The sequence below is a fragment of the Dendronephthya gigantea genome, unplaced genomic scaffold (genome assembly GCF_004324835.1).
Source record: "Dendronephthya gigantea isolate DGI-Jeju-01 unplaced genomic scaffold, DenGig_1.0 000155F, whole genome shotgun sequence".
In the NCBI taxonomy this organism is placed as follows: Eukaryota; Metazoa; Cnidaria; class Anthozoa; order Malacalcyonacea; family Nephtheidae; genus Dendronephthya; species Dendronephthya gigantea.
The window spans coordinates 444224-463505 of NW_021163165.1; the positions used below are offsets into that span (position 1 = coordinate 444224).

The 19282-nt window shown below is 35.5% G+C and overlaps 1 protein-coding gene across 1 annotated transcript; it reads left to right on the forward strand.

Moving 5' to 3' along the window:
- Positions 1 to 1266: 1266 nt before the first annotated feature.
- Positions 1267 to 18093, forward strand: LOC114537280 (nucleolar complex protein 3 homolog). The gene is made up of 20 exons (XM_028558420.1): positions 1267 to 1364; positions 2422 to 2702; positions 3229 to 3398; positions 4312 to 4508; positions 5132 to 5250; positions 5970 to 6012; positions 6600 to 6693; positions 7583 to 7623; positions 7941 to 8066; positions 9879 to 9950; positions 10072 to 10128; positions 11026 to 11163; positions 11261 to 11341; positions 12338 to 12511; positions 13367 to 13430; positions 13594 to 13665; positions 14098 to 14159; positions 14718 to 14828; positions 15198 to 15424; positions 17757 to 18093. Exons 1-20 carry the CDS (start codon positions 1362 to 1364, stop codon positions 17974 to 17976), a joined length of 2352 nt encoding a protein of 783 aa, XP_028414221.1. The 5' UTR covers positions 1267 to 1361; the 3' UTR covers positions 17977 to 18093.
- The last annotated feature ends 1189 nt before the right edge of the window (positions 18094 to 19282 follow it).

A 19282-nucleotide genomic window follows, 5' to 3' on the forward strand; every position in this document is an offset into this window, starting at 1 on the left:
CAATATTTTGATTTGCTCATTTGGAGTTATATGTAACGCCTTTCAAATTTCAATCTACTTGTAAATTGGCTGTTGATTTCCTGTGCTTACAGTTTTTAATCACCTAGAATTCATAGGCGTATGGGCGCAACTTCGTTTGGGGGGCAAAAAAAAATCGCGTGCCCGAATTATAACTTTTACCAGATTTGTAACAATAGACTTGGCAAAGCGGCGGATGTGCTTTCAAGAAAGTGTAATAAAAATGGCTAAATAGAATACACATGTGGTATATATTACAAAATTTGGTTTTAAAAATTTTAACTATGTATCTCTTATTCAGTTTGCCCGAACTTTTGGCTGAACTTTGCCCGAATTTCTTCATTCAATTTGCCCCCCGTGCCCCCCTGTCTCGTACGCCTATGGAAATATTCATCTGAAAGGTTTAATTTCAAGTGACTCTAAAGATGGCGTAGAGAAATGTTTTAGGTTTTTTAAATTTTCGAAGTTTTTTTCAAAACCAGCGATGTGAAGAGGGGTGTTCAGAAAGTTCATCTTTGGTAAGCAAGGGAGCTCAGTTTTTAGACAGGGCAAATCAGGGACGCCGGAACATGATGAGGGGAGAGGGTGGCAAATTTTAGGGAAAGGGGGACTCCTGTCTGTACTCCTGTAGCGCTATAGTGGCGCATGATAAAGAACGTTTGCAAATTATCAACTGTTGAACGTCGTGTCATTGTTGTCACATTGTTTTCTCATTGGTGTCTTGAAGTTTCAGACGATTGTGCAATTCGTGATGCTCGTTTGTGGCAATTCTACTTAAGATATAAGAATACAGAATTTAGTTCTATATTGCTCGATTTTATCCATGTAATACTATGTTATCTCGTTAATTAGTTTTTTAGAATTTATTGATGTAATATTACTTTATCTTGTAAATTAGTATTGAAAATCCCTTTTGGGATATACTAATAAATCTTTGTATTGTATTGTATTGTATTGAATGAAAGGGCATCTTTGGCCCCCAGCCCCTGCTGGTAAAAAAAAAGGGGACGAGGGCAGCTGCCCCGCTGCAAATGTCTGAAATTACCCTTCAAAAGGGCCTCTTGCCCATCATTCCCTAAATCTGGGGGGTATGTCAAGTTCACCCCCACTCGAGAAAATTTCAAGGAAGTTTCGTATGCTTGCTATACTATGCTAAGGAATTTAGAAAAATTTAATTGCAAAAATGGAAATTTTGTTTCTTAAAATGGAAGCGCTGCCTGTGATTGGAACAGTGAAATGGAACAGTGGATCAATGGTAGTATAAAAATGTAGCAGTATTTTGCTGGTAAAAACTGTCGATATAATAAAGAATTTAAAGAAAATCCGATGTTTTAAACTTAATTATGGTAAGATAAAAAGAATTACTTACTACAAATGATTAGATTGATGATAAACCTAATGGACGTGTCTGTTCTCAGCGATCAACAAACTCCAGTTTCTGCCATTTGGTCTGTACATTCTCACTATTATTTGACAAATCCTATGTTAAAAGGGCACATTTGGGGTTATTTTAATTCAGAAAATTCTGACGAAGTATACCAAAGTCCTTGGCTGGCATGTTTATTTAAATTACAAAATATTTTCCTTGCAACCAATGCAATCACATGTATGCTCCTATGTACCAGTGTGAGGGTGAGGGTGCATCCCATGTGTGCAGGCCATAGCGATGGATACAGTTCTGCCAATGAAAAATTACAGACATTCTGTTAACTCATTGAATGGATGTTGAAGTGGGTGTTTATCCTGAAAAATTATGCCAACACACTAAGCATTTCGTACTGCATATATTTCTCCACATACAGTATATATGCCACTAATGTCAGAAGCACATTGTTGCAATGCTTTTTAGCAATCAAAATGTCTACAGCAAAACAGCAATGTCTATATTGCTACTTGCTAGTTATTGCCAACCAATTTTTTATGTCAGGATGGCTGAAATTTGCTGAGCTGTATTACTGCAATTTCCTAATGAAGCGATATTCATTTATGATTCAAAGAAATATGACTATAAACCATCCTTTCCTGCATTGATAAACCCATCCTATGTTTCATTTGTTACCTAGCTGTGCAGAGCTGTTTCAGTTTCAGGCTGGCAAACTGCCAAATAGATGGGTTCAAAATTCCCTCCATTTTGAATCCGATGGATGATAATCTTTGTTATTAAGCCAATACAGTATGATTGTGTTATATATTATGCATGGATGTGGCTATAATACAATGTCAAAATTGTCAAAACTGTAATAGATTGTCAAAATCATCCTAATAGGTCTACATAAGTATCACAGTGTAAAAATGCATTCAACATCACACAGGCACCACTTGTTTAGGATGATAAGCTTCAATAAGTGTAATTTCAATAGAGATTTGATATAAATGTGCACCATTTCCTTCTCATTATTTAAGGGAAAGAAAGGCAGAGCAAAGCCTAAGCAAAAGCAAACAGGAAAAAAGCGATCAAAAGGAAAGCAAAGCTGTGCAAGCAGGATTAGTGGTGTGAAGAAATTAAGAGAAGATAATGCAGGCAATAAATATGTTGGCAAGCTGGAAGATTATGAACCAATTCGTAAGAGAGATTCTGATGATGAACAGGAGGGGGAAAGTAGTGATATTGATGAAGGAGATCTGGACGTGTTTCACCATCCTCAAACTGACTTTAAGTTTTTAGCTTCTGTTGATTTGCAAGAGTAAGTTTAGACATAAACCTGTTTTGCAATCCTCAGACTGGCTTCAAAGTTTTTAGCTACTGTTGATTTGCAAGAGTAACTTCAGACATAGACCAATACAAAAGTGTGTGAGACAGGACCATTTTAAATTCTTGATTTTAAGTTTCAAAATCCTCCAGGACCATTTTAAATTCTTTATTTTAAGTTTCAAAATCCTCCATGCAGTTTTACACAACTGAGTAATTGTTATCACAAATTGTGTGGTCCACATTTGGCCGTTAAAGCATGCTGTTGTTCAGATTGACATGCTTGAATATATTTGACTGTCAGTCTGTCATAACAGTGGATAACTGGACACATTTAGCACTCTGTAACAATCAGGAAGGAGTTCCACTACACAGTAGCGGTAGCCATTTGGATCCTAATCAATGGCATTTATGTACACAGGACATACATTTTTCCATGTTGAAGCTTCAAAGGCTGTCATATTTACAGTATTACTCTGTCGGATGCCTAAAATGCAGATGTGTCGCTTTTGACTTTTCAGAAACTCAAAGTTGAATAAGAAGAAGAGGAAATTGTTGGAGAATGAAGAAGAAACATACGAAAAGAAACCTCGTCTTATGGCAAAAGCATGGAAATCAGAGGAATATGCTCGCCTGCCACTAAAGAATGAAACTGGTGTCATTCGGCAGAGTTATGACCATGTTGAAAATGGTGAGTAAGAGAAGGTCGACAAAATGATGTTGTACGAAAAAATAGAGGGGAACGCCTTATTATCTCAAAACGAAAGGGCATCGACGAAAATGCCGCTTTAAAAATGCCCACACACACCAGAGTCGATTCGTCAACGCGATGCTATTTTTCAGTTTTCGAAAGCAACTAACGAAGTTATGGTTATGCATGATGTTCTTAATAATTAAGGAATGGCCGGTATATTTTTCAGGCCGGTATATTTTTCGGACTTATCAGGTGCCGATAGCTCATAATATTTTCTTCCAGAGTTGAATTGATTTGCTCCTGTAAGTTAAAAATTCGCGTGGGACCTTAACTTTCTGTAGTTCTAACTCATTTATATCCTTGCCGGTCGGAACATCCTATGGTGAACTAAAAAATGGCTAAAAAATGTCGTGCATGGCACCCCCACTAGGCTACTTTGCACGAGGTTTTGCAAGATTGATCTAGACGTTTTCACAAGATTGATCTAGAAGTTTTCACAAGATTGATCTAGACGTTGCTAATTAAAAAAACTACTCAGTCGAATGACAGAAACAGCTTTGAGTTAGAATAGAATACAAAATTCTTGATTGCAAACTTCTTATTAAAACATTCATGGAATGCAGAACAATTTGTCTCAGTAAGTTGCGACACACGCTTTAAGTAATTAAGTGCTGAAGACTGTTCTGTATTTTACAACGTACTGTATATTAGGACCAAACTTTACTATTTTACTCATCGCAATACACTGTTTGTGGTTTCTTATAGCTACCTGTGACAATTTATCTCCATCATATTTGATAAAAAGGTTTAGGCTACTGTCGAATTCTAGGCTGAAATTACTGTACGTGTTTATTTGCGGGTGCATGAATTCAGAATTATCATGAATTAACAGTTTTTTACGAATTTTTAGAGGAAACTCCAGACCCTCTGTGTTTTGTCGAAGGCTGTCCAAAACAGGAAGACACTAAGGATTCCCAAAATGAAGATATGATTGCAGCAGAATTATCTGCGGTCGACTTACTTAAACTGCGACAAGAGAAGATAGAGGCGAAGAAAGCTTTAATTTCTGAACTTGTCTCTTCTGTCCTTGAAGATACCCAAGCAAATGTAAGTTGGAATGTTGGATTACTGCAGATTTTATGTCTCGCAAGCCACTATATCTCTGCTGCATAAAAATAACGAATCCTTCACTTCAATTTTGGGGATATCGAGGAAGGTTTTCCCTTCTTGTCAGTGCACTCGAAGTAAATTATATTATCAACGTTTTGGGTAGATGTATCATAAACGTTTCTCCTGGATAGTGTTTCTCTTTTGTTTAATGAAATACTGTGTTCCGAAAATATTAAACCGTAAGCTCTCAGCTCGCAATGCGTGGATATGATACGTTATATTGCTTAATTAATTGTTGGGGGTCGTTGCCCTTTGAATTCGTCTCTGTAAGCATACCCTAAGCAGACCAGGTACTTATTCGTGCACTTGCTTTAAAGGCAGTGTTATGACTTTAAGGGCCTAATGGGTTTTATATAAGCCTTTATGGCTTTTTAAAACAAACTTTCTTTTTCCGAACCTTATATTATTATGGAAAAATTCGAATTATAAACAATTAGCCTACACTGTACATCTCTTTTTGAAACTATAGACCAAACATTCGCTTCTGTCTCTCCTCCAGCCCAAATTTTGTTGTACGAGTTAATATACCATAAATAACCGTTGATATCATTGTGTTCCAGATTGACAAGTTAGGTGAAATGAATAAATTATGCCAGGAAAAGGATTCGGATATTTCTCTCACAGTCAGAAAGTTGGCCATCGTTTCTCAACTGGAAGTTTTCAAGGATATTATTCCAGGGTATGTATATGTATTTAGCTGAAGGAATCGCGTGGTTGAGGCTGCGTTCACACAGTATGCCAGGTTCGCTCGTCACGACGTTGGCACTTCTTCGTTTGCCGTTATGAAGCAATCGTGATTAGCAAATGCTCATCAATTTGATAGAATTGGTCTCGGACATTAAAAATGATTATTGATTATTATTACTTATTGAGGTCTCGGGTCTTTTATTAACTTCAAAATTTGATCCGCTACTGTGTATACGGGGCCTAACTGGAAGAGTTAGTGATCAGATTGACACGATGCCGTATATGCAACCGATTAACCCATAAAATGCGTACAGTAAATGCGAGCCCTGTACAATGAACTTTTTCAACACTAGAACGATAACTGCCTATTGAAACGCTAGAATTATCTCGGCAGTTGACGTGTAACTTTCGAATGGCATACACATAGACATGCAGTTTACATTTTATCATTTTCTAACTAATTGTAGTTGTTTCTATATAGCAGAGTGTCACTAAAGAAGCTATTACATCATAAATATTACATAATGTTATTGTCTAAATAACGAAGTATTGGCTCCAAACTGGTGACCAAGTTCCCTAAAAATTCATTAAATCCAAAATTCCCAAGCCTAAAACGATGGTTATTGCATGCTTGAAAATGGCGACCTGTTGGAAATTTAGTGCACATGTAGCTACTCTATGTTTAGCATATGCATGTCATTCCATTTTCAGATATCGTATTCGACCTTTGTCAGAATCAGAACAAAACGTAAAGGTTAGTGGTGTCAGCATGATTGGCCAACTTCCAGTGACCAATTTTGCAAATTTTTATATATAAGAATGCATGTTAAAGCAAGTTTTCGTTTTGAAAATCCTGGTTCACATGCATATGCGCGAAATGCGTGAGTGAATACGTTACTGTAGGTACAGTACTGTCGTCAAGTTAAATGCACGAAATATTTTCTCTTTGAACCCAATCTAACCGTCACCCTTTCTTAACCACAAATCACAAACCGTATCATAACGATATAACCATAAGTTGTACGAATAAGGACACTTATACATTAGAACATTTATAACTTTTTGCTGGTTTCCATCTGTGAAAAGAAAAAAATTGTACCGAAACTCGCAGTACGCGAAAGTGTAAACGGGCTGTTTTCTAGTATAATTAATACGGCAGCATTTTAGGCCACATTTGATGGCACGTTTTTCGAAGGAGATGCCACGCTGCTCCCTGCAAAAAAAATTCAAATGAAACTCTCTCTCTATAAAATTTGCAGCATGAATGCATGTTTTATACTGTACTAGAACGTCGTTTGCATTGTGTTAATATCAGTTTGAATTAATTTCTTTGCCGGACAGGTTTCTAAAGACGTGAAAAAAGTACGACACTTTGAAGAAGGTTTGCTGCGTAGTTACCAACGATATTTGGAAATTTTGGAACAAACTATTAAAGGTACAAGTTAGGTGATGCATCCAAAACGGCTGACTCGATCTCCTAGCTGTTTTGGTTTAGCAAATTAGGCAACTACATCCTGGGTATAAATTACATGACTGTATAATTATATATGCACAGGAGGTAGTTGTTCGAAAGGCGTTTAGCTTAAACGGCAGATAGTTCAAAGTGAAAAAAAAAACTATTTATTGAACAAATGAGCTGAAATATTTCGAATGTAAGCGTATATAGTTTAATTTTCAATAGAAATATGTACTTCTATGTTCAGTCATTGACAAGGTTCAGTCATTGACAAGGTTGTGGAAGTTTTTTTAAACAACCGGCCCCAGTTGGTAGGTAACCTACTGTACTAGCTAGCTTTAGCCATCTATTGTGTAAATTGCTTGAGCAACGAGCGCAATTTTTATAGCTATATATATATATATATATATATATATATATATATATATATATATATATATATATATATTAATATATATATATATATATATATATATAGCTAGAATATGTATAGCTATAAGATAGATCGCGCCAATACAATTTTGATCATGAATCGAGGTGAAAATCGCGTAATTCCCAGGCATCTGATGCTACGGTTCTTGTGAAAAAAACTGAATTGAAATTCGACATTGATTGTTTCACAATCCATAACTGCTTTTTCGATTTTCGCCAAGATTTTTTAACAAACTCGTATTATCTCATTTTTCTTAATTCATATAGCTGAAAAGATGTCATCTGTCTTCATCTCTATATCTTTATAAGAAATTGTACTGCAGTTACACACACAATATCGCGCTAACGTTAGGCAACCTTGTTAGTATAACCTATTGCGGCATGGTGAAAAATGGACTTATTACATTGACATGTATTTTTTTTCTACAACACTTAGAAAAGAAGAAGTACAGAGGATCTCGAAAGCATCTAGGAAAGGTTGGAGCGATCATATATGATTATGCATGTGTAGCTTGGTATTAATTTTTGTCTTGAGTTTGTGACCGTCCAAGGGAATCCGCTACGGTCGAATTTTTGCAATTGAGAAGAAATTAAAATCAGGCGAAAAATTTCGTTCGATCGAAAAATTCCGCTTCCTGGAAAACCGTCTTAATTGAAATAACGCTAATGTTGAATATTTAATGCTGGGTTACACTACAGTACAGGCATATATACCAAGTGACAATAGTACTTTAGTACTATTACATGTGCATGCAAGCTACGAGAATTAAGTTATGCAATTTTTATTGTTTCAGGGTCTACCAATGATAGCATTGCAATGCCTTTGTGATCTGCTAAAAAATGTTCCTCATTTCAACTTTCGTACAAACATCATGGCTGTTCTTGTTCCAAAGATGAACGATCAATCAACACATGGTGAAGTGAGTTGAAGAGATAGCTACGCTACATATATATATACAGTAGGAGGCAAAAGTTTGAGTCCAGTCGTTGTAGAATTCCAGTATTAAATCCTGGCAGCGTATTCGAGTTAAGACATGCGTGCTAGTGTTTCAGTACTGTAAACTATATTAATTGCACACTGTTTTGGTCCTAATGATCTAAATTATAACAAAATAAAGTTCTCATTCCTTTACACTGCCCAAGATGGGTGGGAAAAAGGGCAAAGTGATGGTGCACAAGGACAAATAGTTGCATTAAGTATTGAAGGATTCTTTCCTCGTAAGGTCGCAGAAAAAGTGAGAATTTAAAAAGGTTGTATGCAACTAACCTTGGACGGTTCGAAGAAACTAAATCCTACTCAAGCAAACTTTTAGCTGCTTTGGTCATGCTCGGTTTGGCAATATTGAAAGATATAATAGGATCCTAATTAAAGAAAAGTATCATCCAATTCTTCAAGGACATGGAATTTCATCTGGTACAAAGATGATCGCACGTCTAACTACATGATAATCACCCTAAGCACATGCACATCTTCTATGTGCCAGAAATCTTTTAGAAGCAAACTCATTCTGGTGATCTCGTTGTCATGGCTTTCCACCTCATATTCCAGATCTAAAACCTATGGAGCACTTGTAGAACCGTTTTAACCGGAAGAGGGCGAGGCACAGACCCGCCAGCCAGGCTGACTTGAGGCAAGTGGTCAACGAATGCTGGCAAGGTATTGAACGTGTGACATTAAAAAACCTATGGAATCTATGCGAGCAAGAATAAAGGTCATTTCAAGAGCAAAAAGAGGGAACTAAGCAATGACATGTAAATGCATGTTTGCACATTAAAATACGTAAAAATGAATATCATAACATCTCATAGTTGTTGTACAGCATGTATTTTTCTGTTTACTTATTTACTTTTTTCTAGTTCACTTATCGGTAAGGTTTTCTGTAGGATATTAATATATGCTGCTAAAACAATGAAATACAGTCACTGGACTCAAACTTTTGCCTCCTACTGTATATATAATATAATATATATATTATAATATATATATATATATATATATAACAATTATAAATACAATTCTTTTAATTAGTTGCTACTTTAAGTTTCATGCACTTAAGCAATCATCAGGCAACGTACTTGATTGCTTAAGTGCATGAAACTTAAAGTAGCAACTAATTAAAAGAATTGTATTTATAATTGGTATAACACGCTCTGCATTCTATGTATTGAGCACTCTGTGTTCTACAAAAGTCTATTTGGAATAGATTTTTATATATATATATATATATATATATATATATATATATATATATATATATATATATATATATATATATATATATATAGGAATTGCTTTTAAAAATAATAAACATACCGTACATGTATTCACGCAAATTATTATAAGTGCAGTGAAATATCCAGTTATTCAGGCTACGTTCATACGGAACCAAACAATTTTGGGATCGTGCTCGAATACGTTCTTTCTCCTCGTCACATAGAACCGGTCAAATTTTTTTCCATTTTTACCGCTTGAACACCTTATCAGTACTGTGCGGTGATGCATGGACGATCTATATATAGGTCTTACATACATAAACATTGAAGTTCATCCTTAGCATTTTCTCAGAAAAACCAGAATGCTTTTTAGACTTACGTCATGATTACAAGATGATATTTCACTAAAATGCAAAACTATCTGGTCGTGGTAGTTATAAATAAGATATAAATGTCGTAAAACATCGTAATGACCACAGTCTATTTTGTGTAACCTAACCCTTTCTTTTCATTTTCAGATATCAAGTTTGTGCTGTGAAACAGTTCAGTCTATTTTCAAAACGGATTCTGTTGGTGAAATCTCGTTGGAAGTAATGTACAAAGATTCCATTTTTTTACCAAAACTGGTTATCCTAGAATGACTTCAATACGAGAAAGACTAAGAAAGTTTGCGTTTGATTTTCTTTAATTTTTTTCTCGTTCCCTAAACAGATAGTACAGCTTATCAATAAACTGGTAAAAAACCAATCATTCAAAGTCAAACCTTGCGTAAGTTACACTGTCTTGACAAATTATATAGCTTGATAGCTCGACATTTCACTAACTATACAGTATCTAATATATAACGTATTAAGTCAATGTTTTGCTGAACGTTTACATGTGAAAGTTGGGGTTTTTTTATTTCGTTTCTCCGATCACCTAAATATCTTATCTCATATTTGTTGATTTGTTTTAAAACTCTGGGAACTGAACTTTAAAAAAAAAGCGTTTTAATATCTTCTTCATCACTCTGAAGCAAAACCGTCGGTCATTTTGTTTTTGCTACTCATCGTATATGAGCTGATATACGGTGGGTATCTCCACCAATCAGATTGCAGAATAGCTCAGTGAGTAGCTATATTACAAATCGGTATGGAACACTCAAACATGCTATGGGAAACACATGAGCACCGCTGACATCCATCGTCCCATTTTGATTGCTTGATGTTCGCCACCCCAGACAATCAGAATGGGACGTGTGCCATAAATGGACGACTTGCGCTTTAGACTAATTTTTGATCGAAGTAACTAGAAGATAATAAATCATCGCAGCTTGAAAGATCTTACTTAAATTAGTGCAAATGCAAAGTTTGGCTGCGAAATTTTGTAAATTACGGAAAATATAGCCATGCGAAGTTGGCAAATTTTGTATACTTTTGTATTAGCCTACGTGCGGAAATGTGTAACTAAATTAGTTACACGCTTCCGGCCGTAATACAAAAGTATACAAAATTCGTCAACTTCGCATGGCTATATTTTCCGTAATTTACAACAATTCGCAGCCAAACTTGGCAGTTCTACTAATTTTAGTAAGATCTTTCAGAAAATGTCCTTTTTATCGCCGAGGTAAGAAATTAGTCTAAAGGCGCAAGTCGTCCATTATACGTGGCTTTTCTCTTCGTATAGGTTTTAGAGACGTTCATCTCGCTTCGACTTCACGATGCGGAACTCGGTGGGAAGGGCAAGGAAAATGAGCAGAGGCCAAAGTCTGGTAACAAGATGGAGAAAATGAAGAAGAAAAAGATGTCAAAGAATGACAGAAAGGTGAGCTGTGAATTTTTGAGGTCAGGCATGGATGAAATAGCAACATGCATGGTGTTTACTACATGACATTCTAAATAGATGGTTTATTTTGTGACAGAGGCAAAAAGAATTAAAGAAAATTGAGCGAGAGTTACAAGAAGCAGAAGCCGTTGAAGGAAAGGAGAAGTCCAGAAGAATGGTATATAATTTAATAAATTATCATTCCTTATTTCTCAGTACGATTAACAGCATGTGGAAGGTCAAATAGTGAACTCTTCTTTTTCGAGTGGAAATTCAACCTCGTACCCAGGGTCTTTACTCTACTCGAGGTTGGTGAAAATTCCGTCTTGGAATCGTTACGACGTGATTGAGATCTTCCACTCGACGAGTTTGAGTGTTAGTGAGCTGTTGCAATACAAGTGACCCCAGTAGTTGTGTAAGATCGTATAAAAATGATATCGAGAGGCCGTAAAAGCTCTACATGATACCCTGTCATAAAGTAGGGTATATACTATATCATGCCAGACAACACCATTCATAACACACACAAATACTCCATCCCAGTCCAACTTGGTGGGATTTTACAATTTAATGTCTTTTCATTAGGTGCACTAATAAATAGACAAAAACCATAGTGATGCAAGGAGGAATTTCGTGCCTAACTATACGTAATCGGCAAATTCGTTGACATTTTTAAAGCAAAGCCAATCAGAATTTTCACATTTTAATACTTCATGTAAAATGGTGAATCATCGTTATTATACCTTTTTACCCGACGTAGACTCAAGTAATGTAAACTTATACTTTCTTTTTACCTGAGGTAGACTCAAGTAATGTAAACTTATACTTTCTTTTTACCCGACGTAGACTCAAGTAATGTAAACTTATACTTTCTTTTTACCCGAGGTAGACTCAAGTAATGTAAACTTATACTTTCTGATTGGGTTACTGAAGAGGGAAAAAATGCTGATTGGTCGAAATTCACCATTCTTCTAATGATTAGGTTTAACTTTATATGATAAAGAAAATTAATGAAAACGAGATCACTTTAATATATTTTAACTGATATTTTATTGCAATTGGTAGCCCTTTTTGGCGATAACTACTACATACTTAATAATTCCCGCGTTTGTGATTTTTCAACTTTACAATGATTGCGTTGAAATTTCAGAAACACTTTATTTCTTTTTTCTAGCAAACCGAGATCATCAAGCTTGTCTTCTCCATATACTTCCGAGTGTTGAAATCAGCTGACGTGAGTCCACTGCTCGCCCCAGTCTTAGCCGGTCTCTCCAAATTCACGCATCTTATTAATATTGACTTCTTCGGTGACCTTATGATCGTCCTAAAAAACCTCGTTACTTCAGAGGTACGTATACTGGACAATAATGATCGTTATTCAAGATTGTTTCTTCTTCGGAGATCCATGAAGCGTCAATAAACCTTTCTCATAGTGACGTCAATGGCGGAAAGTCTGATGTTACACGAAGTTTGATTGGCTGGTTATTTTCGCGGAGCGTTTGTCGTCATTATGAGAAAGATCAATTTTCTATTTCTTTGTTATGCAATATAAGATAGATCACTTATCCTTAGGTAGATATACGATAGGTAGAAATTTAGATTGCGTAAAGACGATTTTTCCAGAAGACGCTGATCAAATGAATTATTTTTTCAATAGTGACCGGTCAAGGAAATAAATCTGCTATAAGGTCTAGTTTTTCACAATTGAAAAGCAAATCAGGCGAAAAATTTCGTTCGATAGAAAAACTCAGCCCAGTGGAAAACCTCCGTAACATGTTTTCACATCGACAAAGTAAACGTGATGCGTAACAGTGTATACCGTTCAGTATACATACATGTGATGCAAATTTCATCGATTTTGACCTGTCTATAATATTTGTCTCTTTGGGTTTCACATGAAGTTTACCCATGTATTGTTTATCTATGGTTACTGTATTAAGAGCACGCTCACTTTTTTCAGATGACTTTGATGAAATATGAAATAGAAATTTTAACAATGCATTCACTTATTAAACGAAACTGTGTTAAAACAGGTCTATCTGGTTTCATTTGCACGCACGACTACATATGTATAGGATAATATTCGAAAGCTTTTTAGTACGGCTTTGGGTTGAAAATAAATTCCTACAATTACTGGGTCGTGTGGCTGCAGTTGTAATTAAAACATATACTTATGGTCATTTTTCTACCTGATCGTTTATAGGATATATCATCAAGGAACAAGCTGCATTGTATTTTGACTGCGTTCAAGATCCTCTCGGGGCAAGGCAAGTTTCTTTGCGTATCTTTTTATCCCCCTGAACCATGTCGCATAGTTCTTTACATATATACAGTGAAAACATTTAGCCTCACTGTCAAGCTTAATCTTGAACTGGGATTTTAGCAGGAATTGAACGTCCTAATGTTTTATCGCTATGTATGTATATATAGGAGAGGCATTGAACATTGATCCCCAAACATTTTACTGTCATCTATATTCAACTCTTCTGGACATCGATAAAGGTAAGTAATATCAGATTTAGATTTACTTTAAGTATCCAGGTGTGTACCGTGCGATCGATGTCGTTCCAATCGTGTAACAACTGCGTGATGTTACAAACAGTAAATAATCGATAAAACCAGTGCCAATTGGTATCGATAGGTATCGATTTTTAATAGTCAGACATTCAAACTGTATGCAAACTGATTAGGATAGTTTTGGTCCTGCTTTCCCTAAAAACCAGTCATGGGACACTTTATTCTGCCAAATACTGTTAAGATGTAAAAATCATCAGCTAATTTAGTTATGAATTTTCCTCCTCTGCGCATTTGATGCTGATGAGATTATCTATAGAGGTTTTCGTGCGTTTTAGCTGATTTATTTTAGCTCGTTCTAGATAATAGTCACAGAGCCGCGCTATATTTTTCAATAAAAATTTTTGTCTCTTTGATTAGCGGGCGACATAAAGATAGCCCTTGACTGCCTGGACGTTATGGTGAACAAGAGAAGAAAACAGGTTGGATTCTCCCTAACACGATTCTTTAAATAAACATTAAGGCTCTGTTACGCACGTTGCAATTTTCTGCAACTTGTGTAAGAAACGTGCATGGGGTGTAAGCAACACAAAAGTTTCGTACTTGCAAATTTACATCTCTCAAAAGTAGAATTGCAAGTTGCATAAAAAATGCACCGTGTAACAGGGCCTTTAGTAGCGCACGTGACATTAAAGCTGCATGGGGAGCCCAGGGTGATATCTCGTTTTCAACTTTCATATTGATTCCCCTTGCGAAACTATTAATGGAGGCGCTGTGGTAACTGCCCCACACCCTCCCACTTGTAGACTTGTACTATATGTAGTTACAAGATACATATCAACAAAGCAATTTACATGTTGGAATTTAACATTTTGACAAATTTATTAAAGCATTCGCAGAACGTTGCCAAACATGGACACACCCAAAATGATATGGAGAAGCGTCCAAATTTAGTTCCATATGGATTCTTGTATGTGTCCATTTTCATTTGTATTTATTAAATGGTAATTTATAAAATGGTTTTCCTATTTCTTGCTTAGGTTTCGATACAGAGACTACTTTCATACATCAAACGGCTGTGCACAGTCTCTTTATATCAATCAACTTCAACATCTCTTGCTTTGTTGTCGTTTGCGAGGTCATTTTTGCAGGTAAACGAAGTTCACTTTTCCGCTACTGTACCTTACGCTGAAGACCCAAACACAAATCACCCGAATCTATCTAAACAATTTGAAACAACATCCCAAATTTTACAAAGTTTATTTACGAATATTGGAAAATGCAAACAATTTCACTCCTTTTTAAATTTTCAAATTGGTTATTTCGTAATTTTTCTCTTGCGTTTGTAAACATCGATTGACTGACGCTTTTCTTTAAGCGGCCAAAATAGTGAAACCAAGCATACACCTTGAATGACGTTCCTTGTAATTGTATAAAATGTAGTACCTGTATTTGCCTTGTAGAAATAGTTCTAACAAACGTCTTTGTTAACAAACAAAATTTCCTCTTTTTTATAATAGATGAATGCCAAGAGCGGGATAATTTTGGATAATGATTGTGCGGGAAGCGGCGTGTTTCGTCCTGAGATCAAAGATCCCGAGTACTCGAATGCTGACAGTACAACATTATGGGAACTCGCAGTTTTTCAGAAACATTACGAAACTGTTTTGAGAAACTATGCTTCCCATATATCCCTGGGAAACCCAAGTCATACGCCAGGAGGTTTATCGAATCAGCTTGCCCGGAAGTGAGTGTTTTTCATTTATTTTCTATAGCAATATAGGACTCTGGCAGTAGGACTAAATAATCGGAGTAATTTCGGAATATACGAGTTGGTATATTAACAGGCAGCACGGGTTGTGAAATTATCGTTTCCATATTTGATTCGGCTAAATTACGCCTTTATAAACTATATAAATTATTAAGTATAAACTATAACATTAACTGGATGTATAGCCATTATATTCTTTCCATGCATGGACTAAAGTTAGACTGAAGCATGGACTGAAGTTAGACTGTATATACATACAATTATCGCCACCAATATGTAAGAACTAGAAATACATGAATGTATCAGCACCCCCTCGCTATTTCAAACCAAGTACACAATTTCCTAAACTAACCTGACCTAAACTTACATTATGAATTGACACAAAACTCAAATCAGTCTTATTATATTTTACCGAGTATATTACTCAAAAACACCCCAGGCACTCCTGCGCGCTTGCCTTTTTTTAACTGACCTCTATACAATAACTGAATGCACCGTGATATATTTTACTATTAAAGCGCCTGGGTACGAGGCTGCATTTGTATATTAATATTATATCAATGTTTCCATCATTCGATACAAAAATAATCATAAAGCTAGTGTACATAAACATTGCCCGTTTTGCTGCATTATACCATGGCAGCAATTAAGTAATGGTTTAAAATCAAAGTTTTAAACGATTAAAACAGTACAAAATCTTTAGAGACAAAGAGAAAACGTCAAATGTTATTTTATTACAGAATGCAGTTGACGGCTAAAAGTTTTAAACTTATATATAGTGTGTATTTTTTTGTCTATATCAAATTCAAATTACACTTTCAAAACACTTTTTGAAGTTAAAGCAAAGGTGTAATAGCCTTTCACAGGTTTATGCGTTTTAAGCTGAAAATTAAACAAATAAACGGCATACAAAGCTGAAAATTATACAAATACAGCTCATCCTTACTGCGAAACAAATACGAAATAAACAAAGTAAACACGTACCCTTTGAAAACACTTATAAGCTTGGAGATTATTAATTATTTCTCTTACACCGCTTTGTCTTGACTGTATCCATGTTCTACTTAACAAATAGATTACAATGAACCGTTGTCTGTTCAGTTATAGATACACGGTATGACGTCATATGTGATAAGAACAAAAAAAGTGGCCACGAGCCGCCGGGGCGAGTGGTCACTCTTTTGTTCTTATCACATATGGCGTCATACCGTGTATCTATAACTGAACAGACAACGGTTCATTGTAATCTATTTGTTTTATATAATAAAACTGAAAAAAATCCAAAATTAAACCGGTAAAAAGAAAATTGCTGTGACGTCATTCCGTGCGTCTGTCCTCTTATAGATCATGGCTCTCGACCAATGAAATTGCTTGAATTCTTTACGTTATTATATAATTTGCTATCTGTCATGCTAAAAATTATTTTTCATTTTTCCCAAAATTCAATCATCGTTTTTTGAAGTTTTCCATGGTTTCACGACAACATATAATTTTTGTGGCTGTACCACGTTGAGTAAATCTATATTTGCAAGCTTTCATTTGCTAGATTTTATAAGGTTTGATCATGTACGAAGTGTGTTGGCACTATAGCCATGCAGGATTCCAAATGGCGTCAGTACCAGGACAAATTTTGCTAAAGACGGATTTCTGGTATAACTTTCTATATATATAATGTGTGGTTAAATTGATGAAGTCCTGGCCCGTCTGTTTTATTTTTATATTGTGTCATTTTCACTCGACATCACGGCCGTCACCAAAATGCGACGTATGTTTATAAAGTGGTGTATCTAGAAGCAAATATATTTAGGCAAATATAAATTTATTTGGCATGTATACAATTCTAGAAACATATACCTTTATTAGTCCAAGTATGTAAGATTACGAGAAATATACCGTTAATATAGTAGACCAAAAGGCTAAAAGTTGAAGAGAAAGTAATCTTTTAAAGTGATGTAAAATTGTGGTTTCTCAATGTCACTTTCTGAAACAATGTTATAGAATTTGCCTTTCTGATGTCATTTGTTAAGCTTTAGCATTATTGGACCATAAGTAGCCGCCAATAGTCAGGTTTTTGATGAAATAAGACTGCATCTGAACAAGAACTCTAACCAGTTCCCATTTGTCTTGATCGCGCGCTGTAGTGTGGTGTCATAAATATTGTGTATAATTACCTATACTCTATACATATAAATATAGGTTACCTATATATGTATGGTTGACCATGTATGATTGGACCTCCCGATAAAGTATTTTTCTTGTGTCTGCAGTGTTTCCAAAATAGTTTTCATTTCCATATTTCTGCAATTAGGAATCCGATGGAGCTTCTTGAAGAGTTTAGGGAAGACAAACAACTCGATGATTTACTGAATAATCCTCTGCGGATGAAAAAACAATCGAGCGTAAAGACAAGTAGAACTACTGAATTTCGGACTAAAGCAATTCAAGAAAATGTTGATACATGCCTGTCATGGTTGGAGAAACGGAAAAGGAAAAACGATTTCAGGGAAGTCGCAATAAATATTCCTTGATATTATATTAACTGATGTGGACAATGGGTCCATGTACAATATTATACAAGACATGTACAGTATTATACAAGATATCCTCAAAGAAGGTCCCCATGATTTCAAATTTGATATTTATTATTCTGAGAGAAACTGCACTTTTAAGCTCGGGTTTATATATTGACGAGACTAAATCTCCTGGTTCTTTAATTAAATGGGCTATATAAAGCATAATGAAACGTATATGAAGTATATTTTTCCACGGACCTTTAGAACCCAGGAGACCTTCGAACGCTGCATGTGACGTAGTTTGCAGACTAAGCATGGTACTGATTTGTCAACATGAAGGACACATTAGCTGACCAGAAACATGCTTGTATCTCTGCAATCTAAAAACAGCCTCTAGTCAGAGCGTTTTCTAGTCAAAACAGCACAATCAGGCGAATGGTGGCCATGTTTAAATGATTCAGCTCCAAGTGCGGAAAGAACACGTAGTATATAAATACCAAATTTTCTCCTAGAAAAAAATCACTTTTCCTCTAGAACAGGAATATAGAAACTCCTCAGATTCTCTGCAACGCCTAGGGCCGGTTGTATAAAACGCGATCTGAACTTGTGTAATTAAATCGTAGTTAATTAACTCAGAAATACACGTCTCTCATTGGTCAATTCTGTCACTAACGACAGGCACTACGTTTTTGTACAACCGGCCCCCCTGCATTTTTCGCAACATTTTAGTGCGTGCATCATGCATGGGCCGATATAACATGCGGCCCTCATTCACTTTTTAATTTATTTCGTATCATATTTTTTGTTGATATCATATTCATATGCTTATGTTTACGCCTCGTCATTTTTTAGCCGTTCCTTTTTGCAAAAGGCGCTCTTTATTAAAACACCAGTGATATGCGCATTTTAACAGAACAAACTTACAGCTATATATATAGATATATATATATTTTAAATATTTCTATAAGCATGTATTTATATTATTTATATAATATAAAAAATAAATCGTTTACTTTTATCATTGAAGATGGTATAATAAACGGCCTATAAAATAGACTCTCAGACCGTAAACTAACTATATCCTCACGATGACCTTATGCATTTTCCCCGCGGTTCCTTACTGTAAATCCCAGGACTTGAAAATCCCAAACCGATTCTTGGAAAGATTTAAAAGAGTCATTTCGTGCAGAAATTATGCATATAAGGAGTTGAATGTTGAAAGTTTGCTCAAGAACCGGTTGTTCAAAACCGCATCAATACAGGAAAATCCTGCCTCGTTTGTAGATAATCAAATTATAGCATTTGTCAGAACAAATAAAAT